This window comes from Sprattus sprattus (genome assembly GCF_963457725.1).
Source record: "Sprattus sprattus genome assembly, chromosome: 2".
Taxonomy (NCBI): domain Eukaryota; kingdom Metazoa; phylum Chordata; class Actinopteri; order Clupeiformes; family Clupeidae; genus Sprattus; species Sprattus sprattus.
Window position 1 is genome coordinate 27,785,216 of NC_137921.1, and position 11,759 is coordinate 27,796,974.

Below are 11,759 nucleotides of genomic sequence, written 5' to 3' on the forward strand. Positions count from 1 at the left end.
TAAGCAAACTATTAATAGTGTAAACTAATAATTAACGTAGAGTTACAATTTAAACAAGTTATGTTCTTCACATTGTAAAACATATCCTAAGACATTTGTTCAATTTGTGACAAAAGATTTGGAGCATCTGAATATTTTTACATGCAAATCTTTTATAAACTCAAGAGACAAAACCCAAGAAACTCATAGGGAACTCGATGTAATGACTTTATTTGACTGTTTATTTTGTAACCTTTCTCAGATATCAAACCCAAGAAACTCAAAGGGAACTCGATGTAATGACTTTATTTAATTACCTTTCCCAGCACCAGGTCTGCCAAGGCTGATCTCTTTAGGAAGAGGGCAGCATCTGCTGCTGGTACCCGTCCACTACCCGACGGATCTACCTGCAGTGGGGCAGAGAGCTAGCATCAGTCTACACACACACACACACACACACACATATATATATATCTATAACTTCACACACACACACACACACACACACACACACACACACACACACACACACACACACACACACACACACACACATATATATATATATATATATATCCACACACACACACACACACACACACACACACACACACATATATAAATACACACACACACACACACACATATATCCACACACACACACACAGACACACACACATATATTCACACACACACACACACATCCACACACACACTCAACCACACCCCCACACACATACAGTACCTTGCATAAGTATTCACCCCCTTGGATGTTTTACCCTTTTATTGCTTTTATAAATCAGTCATGGTCAATATAAGTTGGCTTTTTGGACAAAAAAAAAAATCACAAAAAAGCCCACTGGTCAGTATTCAATAATCAGCCTCTCTTACTAGTCTCCTTCTTGCACGGTCACTCAGTTTGTGAGGACGGCCTGATCTAGGCAGATTTACACATGTGCCACAATCCATCCATTTCTTGATGATGGATTTAACAGAATTCCTGGGGATGTTTAGTGCCTTGGACATTTTTTTGCATCCTTCCCCTGACTTACACTTTTCAACAGCCTTTTATCTGAAGGCCTCGATATACTTCTGCATCACTCTCCGTCCTCGAAAAAAAAATGGGCGGGCGGAGGCAGGCGGTTGATTCAGAAAAATGTGAACGTACTGGTCGGGCTTACTACTCCGAAGGCTATGCGTCCTAAAGCCTATTCAACGCCGGACCGCTGGGTGAGGTAACGACTATTTGTCGAGCCCGTAGCTACCCCATTACCTCTTCATTGGAAGTCATTGATAGTTTTTCCTCCCAACTGTCACTGACGCTGCTTCAGGACCTGTCGGGCAGGTGTCATCACATGGGCCTTGGAGACATGTAGCTCAGTCAACATTAGTATGTCTAATGCTATATATTTACTTGAGAAGGCAAATGTATCTCCATCATGGTGGTCATTTTTTTGTGAAAAACATAGTAGCGATTTATAACAAAACGATATGCTTATCTTACATACAATACAGAAACTATTATAAAACGATCCAATAAAATGAATACGTTCTTATTTTCTTTGGTATTTTTGTCACATTCATATTTGCAATGATCGCTGGGTAACCTTTGTATAACTACAACGCTATGACAATGCACTCATTGGCCACGAGACGGTTGCCCCTGTCAAAAAGTGGTAACGTGAATGTGTCACTATGAAACAAAGCATGCACACTTCGAACAAAATTACCCCCCAAACTCTGAGGACAGGGCCAGAAAAATAAACCCACGGTATTCATCATACCAATCAACATGCAGTGTTAAAGTTATATCAGACACACAGCAAGAACATGCATACCTCAACATACAGTTGTGGGACTGCGATTTCAACCATATGTTGAAAAACACATACAGGAGCACACTTACTAATGATCCTCTGCCAGGCTCTCACACCTCACACACGAAAAGTTGATTCCAAAAATCTCGAATTTAAGACAGAGTGGACTGACTGGCTATGCATTTGTGCTGCTTGTGGGCAGGACAAAACCGATGTGTTTAATCTGCAACGAGACGGTTGCCCTTGTCAAAAGTGTTAGCGTGAAACGTCACTATAAAACAAAGCATACACACTTCGAACAGAAATACCCGTAGAACTATGAAGTAAGGGGCAGAAAAATAAACCCAGGTAGTCGTTTATTGTATAAATACCTCCTCCCTGGAATCCTCACAACATCGAATGATGGCAACTAACAGACAATGTTTGATGGTGGAGCTGGACTAGTTTGAGTTATAAGCAGAGGACGTGCTTGTAGCGATTTGAGCGACAACTACAACAACAACAGAACAGGAGACAGGTGGTACGTACGTTTACTAGATTTTCCGCTAAATCAAGCGTTAGCGTATTCACAATAACTCTCAAAAGTGTGCTGCTAATGTAGCTAGCCTCGCTGCTAATAAGTACAACGTTATCGTGCTGGTTATGCTCTCACACGCCACCCTCATTGAGACAAAAGTAATGTTTGACTCAAATGTCTTTCACTGCCGTTTTATGTAAAGTCAGTCATTTTAAATAGGTTCTACACATACATGAAATACATGCTGCCAGCATTACTCCGTAGCAAATTACGTTAGATGTCAGTTGAAGCTGGTTGGAGAAGGCACTTTCAACACCGAGCCACCAGCCAAGAGACCAACAGTGGTCGGGAGAAATGTACTTTTCGAGGGTTTATATAAAATACGGCATGCTGTGCAGCTTTGCAGTTTACCAAACTCGTACTAAAACATTTTGACAGAAAACAGGAAATGTGAGGTCCTGACATGTGTGATTCCGGAAATGATGTTGTTTGGAAATGATGCCGTAAGCTGGCCAATCACAGCCAAGGGGGTATCCGCCTCTCTCCGACTCTTTAAGAAAAGTTAGAAAAAAGCGTTTGTCTCCGACCAGCTCTCCGACGGCTCGGATGGGCGTCAACACCTGGGTGAAGGTGTTACCAAGGCGCGCCAAAGTGTCCCTCTACGACCAAATCGGAGAGAATCGTAGTACTGTAAAAAGGCCTTGAGTTGCTTAGAGTGATTTTGGGTCTTAATGGTTTAACAATAGCCAGGAATACTAATTACTGAATACTGACCAGTGAATGGACCTTCCAGACACAGGTTTCGTTATACTACAATCACTTGAGACACATTCACTGCACACTGATCCCCATTTCACTAATTGTGAGACTTCTAGCACCACTTGGCTGGACCTCTGTTGAATTAGGTCAGTCTATATAAAAGGGGGTGAATACTTATGCAATCACTTATTTTCATTACATATTTTTATTTAATTTACATAACTGTGTAGAAATCTGTTTTCACTTTGACATTGAAGAGGGCTTTTTTGTTGTTTTTTTTTTGTCCAAAAAGCCAACTTTTATTGACCATGACTGATTTATAAAAGCAATAAAAGGGTAAAACATCCAAGGGGGTGAATACTTATGCAAGGTACTGTACATGCCCTGTGTGCTGGCAAGGCCATATCCAACAGAGCACACACACACACACTCTGCCAGGAACATACCCAACAAGGCCAAAACACATGACATGCACTTGCTGTATTCTGGTTTATATAGTCTGCGATGGCTAAGACTGTATTTTATATTTTTAAGAAGATGTACAAATACAGATATGTTCAGGAATGCAGGATGTGCATATGTTTTGATATCCGGATTATTTGCTATTATTGTAGTTTTTAAATTTCCATTAGTAAATTGTTTTGTCTTTCACTTTGGTTTTTGATTTGATTTTCCACTGCAGTTTATATTTAGTGTTTTGAAAAATGTCACTTTTATTTCAGTTAACAGATTTATTTTTCTATGCTAGTTTTATACTTCATAGACTATCTGTTTTGGGCAATAGGAGATTCGTTCAGCAATCATAGGGTCGCTAGTTCAATCCCGACCCCTCCTCAGCAAGTGTCGAAGTGTCCTTGCACATCTCTACCCACTACACTACATCCCCGCTCCATCCCTTGGAAGATTCCACAACCTGTGCACACTCACTTCTGGATGCCAAACTTACCTGTCGATAGTATTTGTCATAGACAGGATTCCCACTTGAAAGCTTGAAAGGAAGAAAAGAAAATTATGTTAAAGATAATCACATAGACTCTGTCTGCACCAGCAAAATAGTAATGCTTGTAGACCTCAAACAATGACATTGCCTACTTCTCAATGAACTAAAAGATTGAGACAAGTGCTACAAAAACATAGGCTACATACAATGCACTGGAACTTTTTGGGAAATTTCTTCTATCGTTTCAGAATCATTGTCTAGAGGTTCTCAATTCTTTTGGCAGTTGCAAGATACACCATAACACCATATGCATTACATTCACTACAGACTTCATTTGAAGATATGGTACACTTATGGCACAGTTGACAAGCTTATAGCCTTTGATTATTTTCAGTCTTGTATGAGCTTTTCAGAAAAAAAGCATTCAGTCCATCTGCATCCACACAGACATGAGGATATCCTGTAGTCATCAATCATTGAGCCTGGAGGACCAGCACACACACACACACACACACACACACACACACACACACCCCCACACACACACACACAGACCTACACTACGCTGCTTTGCAAACCACAATAAAATCAGTTTGCAAAACTGACCTCACGCAAATCCTTCAGTGCTCACCAGATGACAGACGCACGGCATCAGGCAGGAGAAGCCCCCTCCCAAAAACACAACAGACGTCTTTCCATCACCCCTGAGTTAAACATTCAACATCTGACCTCTTGTCTGGTCTTCACACTCACAACAAGCTATATTATGACTCATAACAAAAAGAAAAATACTAAACAATTGCAACTGATAGTAGACCATAAAACTGTCCACTTCCAGGCACCACAGAACCTTTTGTATGGACACAAAATTTAACCCACATAATAAAAAGGGTATATTGCACATGACTGACAACAACAAGTAGCCCGGCCCAAAGCTTCAACCAAAACAGGCTGCTGTCTCATCAGGTCACTGAAGCTTGATGAAGCAACACGCCTGGCACACTTCTGCTTCTCTCTATGGCTCTTTTGCTCGCAGGCTACACGCAGGCTGCCGCTCCCTTTTCCACTTGTAAGGCAAACGTGATTGAAACACCAGCTCTCTCGGTGTCAGCCCCCCACCCCACCCTCTTCAGAGGCATTTCCTGTGACCACTGATGACTTACTCGAAGCCATATGGTCCGTTTGCACAGACGGAATGTCAAACACCACCAGTGGCCAGATCAATTTTGTAGAATGCATTACAACATGAGCCAAATGACTGATTGATCTGTGCCTTTTGCATTGTGCCATTCTAAACACAGAAGAGACCGCTCGTAAAACAATACATTGTCACAATCATGTTCCTTTCTATACAAATACAGTCCAGAATTGCCAAACAATGCCAATGTTTTAGGCCATGATGCAATGTGACATTATCACCAAACCAGACTGAATTGATCAGTACGTAACCATCAGCCAACCACACATCGATCCTATCCATAATTCTCACAGTTGTGTGCACAGAACAATCGCCCTGTCAAACGACAATGTTTGTTACACCCAAATACACTATTTACGATTTTGCTTTAGATTGTTGCCACCATAGAACGCAATGAGTCCTTCTTAACAAGCCAGGCATTCTCTTACCAAGGCATGCAGTAACTGTGCTCGAACGTAGGCAAGGGAAGTCACATTGAATATAAACCAAATGAAATGCACTAAACAGCTACATTCCATTAATTAGACTTTGAAGTTGAGAAAGAAGAGTTTAATTGTCTATTCATATACTGTAAGAGATGTTGAGTCAACAGTCTCAATCAACAAATTCAGTGTAATTAAATGAATATAAAGGTCAGATAGTACGGCCTGACTAAATGTAGGGTATTACATAGATATAGATATATTTTTTTATCAACTAATATTCGAGTAGTAATACTGGATGTGATTGTGGTATTAGAGTTGGCATGTGCAATGTAACGTACATTTAGGCAAAGGGATATGGAGAAACTCACAAATAAACATTAAGTGGCGCGATGTTACAATAAGCATGATTGAGATGTAATGCAGATACTTTATCCTTTGCCCTTTCGCTTCAAAAAGTCTGTGTAGACATTCATTAATCCTGTTTGGTGTCAGGATAATTGGGTTACTAATTAGCTAACTGTTAAAAAGACAACTTTGAGCTTGATATCAGCTTTAAAAAGCTTTGTGTTTTCTGGTTACCAGATAAGACAGCTATCCAAAAACAACAACAACTCTTCAATTGAATCACCGTTTATCTTTCAATATGCCGTGCCCAGACAGACAGCAAAGTTAGCATTAGCTAGATAGCCAGTTCGAGTGGACTTACGCCACCCAACTTGGAATTTGCTCACTAACTTGTATGAAGTATTTTAAGTGCCTAAAAACACACTTCGAAATAAAACGTTGTGAATAGTGACAGAGGTATTGCATTCGTAATGAATGGCAATATCAGAATAAGACAGTAAAAGTATTCTCAAACTGTCCCAAGAAAGCGACATATCGCTAGCTAGCCAGCTAGCCTTAACTTTCGTTGGGTTAACGTAAACTTCCTGCTGAATTTGAAACGACCATTCCAGTTTTAAAGTGTTGAAACACATTAGTTACAGTTTGACCAACTACGAATAAATGTTCCCCACTCTATGTCCACACATAGCTATTCACTATAAGCTAATTTACTAGCGTTAGCAAGCTGGTTAGTTGGTATTCTAGTCGCATCTCACCAACGGGAGGCTAACTTACTGGATAGCCTTTCCAGCTAACCTTGCGGACCCGACCCGATAGGCAGCTGGTTAGCTTTGACAGTGCAACATGACCCACGCAAACAATCAGAATGAGACAACCGAACTTTTGGGTGCTCTGAAATGTGAAAGAATGTCAATAAAATCTATCTGGATAGACGAACAATTACAAATTTCAAACATATCCGTTCCCAAATTGACACAAACCAAGCTAGCTACGCCCTTACGCAGACCCCAGATATTAGGCTGAAACTTTTGAAAAACCAAGCCTGGAGACAACTTCCAAAACATAAATAAAAACGGAACCGAAAAAAATGCGCACGTTTTCACTACAGCACCATAATGAAATATTTATAATTGGTCATAACTTTGACTTAAACTTTTGTGTCCTGGTGAAATCTAACATTTATATGAAGAAACAGTGTTACCTGAGTCAGGGAGAGACTGGCAGCCATAATGTTTCTGTTCCCACTGTCCATCCGACAGGCAATGGTGGCAATATAGGGATGTTTCAAAACGTGGAAGTGGATTCATAATACTAGAATAAGCTCTACAAATCGAGTCCTTCATGGCGGTATTCTGGAAAACATGGACAGATTAGACAAAGTTATGGTAGGCCTAAATGGAAAAAAAACATAATCAGTGCAGCTTCGAAGTTGCACTTTACTTCACAAACCACATTACAGACTTTAATGCTTAAATCGTTTAATAAATAAGTAAAGTAGCCTAGGCAATACTTAGTCAAGCCTACCATGAAAACAAAATTGACCCAATGTTAGATTGCCGGACAGTAGGCTTAGGCTACTGTTCTTGAATTGTTCTAGCAAAAATGACCTTTTGCTTAATGGATAGATAGTGGGAAATAGACTGGAAGATAGTGGGGAATTGTAACCAAGGCTTCCTTGGTGAGAATATCAAAATGTTCATTTGATTGGGCCATTTGAATTTGTCAAGTCCATCTTCATTTATTGCCCTATGCAAAAAAAGAAAAAAAAAAAAAACACTGACGGACAATATTTTGTAAAAACAAGAATTTCAGCGATTTTCAAAAATTAAAGCCGGATACATTGTGTGGGTGAATGATGAGATAAAAGTTCGACCCACGTTAATGGCGCCATCGAGTGGTCAAATTTGGTGTAAAAAAAACAGGACTGGGGAATAGGCTTGGGCAATGGTTTTCTGTATTTGGAATCAAATCCCTAAAGTAGTCCTTAATTCCTAGATGCTGACGATCATCATCAGACTGGAGCTAATGGTTTGGTTCTGTGAGTATCCCCCCATCCACACTGCACACATGTCTGTCGACTCCTAGCCTATAGAGTGAAATGAAACTAGCCTGTTTAATCATACGCAATGTGGCGGTGGTGTCAGATCAAATGTTGCGTCTCAGAATAGACAAACACTCATATGACAAAATAGTTCAGTCATGTTTACAGGCAGACATTGTAAGCATAGACATATGTCTATGATTGTAGCTAACGATATTGTTTTTCATTCGTGCATGATTAGTGTAGGCTTCTTGTCAATTAAGTGACGTCACAAATCAGCACTCACTATTTAAACGGATCCCACGTTAAAATTGAATTCCCACGTTGGAAAACAGTGATTTCGTAATCTGATAACCTTGTGTGATATATTGAAAAGTAGCCGAATCAACCATGAGTGATGACGCAACCAAAAAAAGAGGAAAGGTCAGCGGTAAGTCAACAAAAAGAAAATCTAAGAGGAGGGAGACCTATGCGGTTTACATCTATAAGGTTTTGAAACAGGTAGGCAGTTTGACTTCAAATTAAATTCAACTAGTAGGCCTAACTATTTAAAATAAATATTCACAAAGTTTTTTTTTTTTTTTCACTTTTAAAATCTTCTTTCTTACAATACAGGTTCATCCGGACACCGGTATCTCGAGCAGAGCAATGAGCATCATGAATTCTTTCGTCAATGATGTCTTCGAGAGAATTGCGACAGAGGCGTCCCGACTGACCCAGTACAACAAACGCTCAACCATCACCAGCCGAGAGGTGCAAACGGCCGTTCGTCTGCTGTTGCCTGGCGAGCTGGCAAAGCATGCCGTGTCCGAAGGGACTAAGGCGGTCACTAAGTACACTAGTTCAAAGTGAATACCAAAGTGAAAAGGAGGATGGTTGCACATCAGCTGAATACCACTCTTCACCTTATAAACAAAGCGTTTGAGTTGTTCCCTTACGTTTGTAAATAAATGCACTTATTCAAGCATTTCTGCACTTCAAGTTATTTAGGAAGAGGGACCCTCTTGTACTTTTTTGGGCCATACTTTCCGAATTCCTCAGTCATGCTAAACTAATTAATTACTTGTAAAGCTCCTATTTGAATGATGAGACACATTGCAGATTCCTATGGTTGTACAGTAAGCAGACAGTTGTCCTTTGGATACGTTTGTTTATATTCACCTTCTGCTGGGTTGGCTTAGTTGCGTATTCTCTCGGTTTGTGTCCTAAATAAAACTAGACTCAGTGGTGTAGTCCAGGGTATACGCAGGTATACGGAGTATACCCACTTCTTTTAAAGTCAGCATTGCGTATACCCAAGCCATGCTAACAAGGTTATAAGATTCATTCAGTGACATACTCACAACTGCATGACTAGTGTACAAACTCTTTAGGTAAAGGGTCCTTCCAAATGCATAAATATGATGGATCTGCATTTGTCTGAGATTGTGAAAAGGAAGTCTTTCAATGTCTGAGGAAGTGAAGAGAGGACTACCAAATGCCACCATGTTGTGAGATCTAAAATCACCAACTCCATGAAATCATTTAGCAGATTATACCTGATACAAAATGCATTACAGTTAAATGTAGAAGGCATGCAGTAAAACGTTGCTTGTCTGGGGAATCACATTGCATTTCTTTCATGCATGGTATGCTTGGTAATAAGAGTAATTTAAACAACGGGGCGACAGTGTTACAGGAGGTAGAGAAGTCGTTTAGTAATCAGAATGTTAGTTCGATTCCTCATTGTCGAAGCGTCCTTGAGCAAGACACTGAACCCCTAATTGCTCCTAATGTGCAGTGTGCCATCAGTGTAGATGTAAAATGTATGTACATCCTTGTAAGTCGTTCGGATGAAAGCGTCTGCTAAATTACTAAATGTAAATTTAAACACTACAAGTGTGGTTGGGCTGTGGTCCTTATTAACAAAAGCCTGCTAAGATCTATTTAAGGATCCGCTGCAATCTGACCAGCAGACCAAGTCTTTGAGAAGATGGGCCAATAGCTGAGAAGCCTACTATTAAATGACTACAGGGGCATGGAAGTGTGAGATGGGTGCGACTACTACTCACCACTGGGTTTCTCTGCCCCATCATCATTATCATGGTGTTCGTACAGTCCTGGCTCAATGCATGCTTCAAAGCCTCGGAACTCTCTCCCAACTCATAACTATCTCCATATAGTCCCTTTACAAAAACAATTCAATAACCTCTTTACTCTGCTCATTCATGTCAACATACCATTATGTCATCAGTTGCCCCCCAATATTCAGCCATTATTGTTGACTGTTTATGTCTCCAATCTATTGTTAATTTGGTTTTGTATGGGTTTATCATCACATTACTTTGTTTTGTAAAGCCTGACAGCAAAATACCTCAATAGTCCAGGCAAAATGGCCCATTTTGGAGCCAAAAATAGAATTAATTGTAAAATAATCATTTTCAGCATAGATCATTTCTATGAGGTGTCCAGAACAACATACTAAAAGAAATCCTAGTTGAGGAAATATGTTTAATTCTCATCAATCTGAGATGTGTGCTAATAATGCATGGCAAAAATACACCTCAACAATGTATTTTTTGCCTTTACTCCTATCAAAATAAAACTTGACACAATGAAAGTACCCATGAAAAGCAAAATCTTTTGTATTACAAGTTTCTTTGAAAATGAATTGTAATATGCAAATGAGCTATACACTAATCGAATATGCCCAAAATACACCCAAATAGGCTTAATTTTTTCCTTTATAAAAAAGGAATTGTATTACAAGTATTACAAGTTTCCTTTGAAATGAATTTGAATATGCACATGAGCGTCACACTTATTGAATATGTCTGATTGCATAGACAAAAACACCATACCCCTGGCAGGTACTACCAAGCCAGGCAGTTTTCAGGTTAGAGGCCAGTTTTAAAGCAACATTGCCATCTCCCATTGGCAGTAGGATGATTGGATGAAGATTGGGCCGATGTATTTGTCATAAATATGAATGGTGTTTCTGCCTATGGACATATTCAATAAGTGTGGAGCTCATGTGCATATTCAAATTAATTTCAAAAGAAACTTGTATACAGAAAACATTCCTTTTCATGGGTACTTTCATTGTGTAAAGTTTCATTTTGATAGGAGTAAAGGAAAAAATTACATTTTTAGGTGTATTTTTCCCATGCGTTATTAGCACACATCTCAGATTGAGAATTACACATATTTCCTCAACTAGGATTTCTTAGGACTTTTAGTATGTTGTTTTGGACCAAAAAATCTTTTACAATTAGTCTGTCGTAAAACGCTATTTTGCCTGGACTACAACCCATACCTTGAGACACACTTTCTGTGTACCTCTATGCATCAAAGTGCTAGCTCCATCTAGTGGCCAATTACTAGACTGAATCTGCTCAGCACCGACCGACCTACAGGCCTAGATATCCTGTGTTTTTGGTCTTGCAAAGGATGCTGGTCACTTTACAAGGGAAAAAAAACATTCAATTTCAGCTAATGATATTTTATTTATTTTTTTCCATTTATATCAAAATAAGTACATTAAAACATATTTACAATGAGTAAGAACAAAGAACCAGCTAAACCCAGGTACTGAAAATAAACTGTACAATGTACTACTTAAGCTTACCATTAGTAAGTATATCACTAAGTAGTAAGTCACAAATTCAGTACATTTGGAAAACCCAGGCAAACGCTATAACACAGGACACCTTAACTTGGTCTGTGAAAAAACTTGCTGGGCACCATCAATACAGTTTA

At 39.5% G+C, this 11,759-nt stretch overlaps 2 protein-coding genes across 2 annotated transcripts in view; one reads left to right on the forward strand and one right to left on the reverse strand.

Moving 5' to 3' along the window:
* The window catches only part of eps15 (epidermal growth factor receptor pathway substrate 15), a gene marked incomplete at its 5' end in the record, with an annotated part of 57,657 nt that extends 50,425 nt beyond the window's left edge, over positions 1-7,232 (reverse strand). Inside the window, 3 exons of the mRNA XM_080832479.1 lie at positions 297-386; positions 4,019-4,060; positions 7,182-7,232. Coding sequence (XP_080688605.1) covers positions 297-386; positions 4,019-4,060; positions 7,182-7,232 — 183 coding nt within the window. The remainder of the gene's footprint in view (positions 1-296; positions 387-4,018; positions 4,061-7,181) is intronic.
* Positions 7,233-8,411: 1,179 nt separating this feature from the next.
* Positions 8,412-8,873, forward strand: h2bk1 (H2B.K variant histone 1; the record flags this gene model as incomplete). Its single annotated transcript, XM_080831865.1, has 2 exons — positions 8,412-8,522; positions 8,637-8,873. 2 exons carry the CDS (start codon positions 8,412-8,414, stop codon positions 8,871-8,873), a joined length of 348 nt encoding a protein of 115 aa, XP_080687991.1.
* Between the last annotated feature and the right edge of the window lie 2,886 nt (positions 8,874-11,759).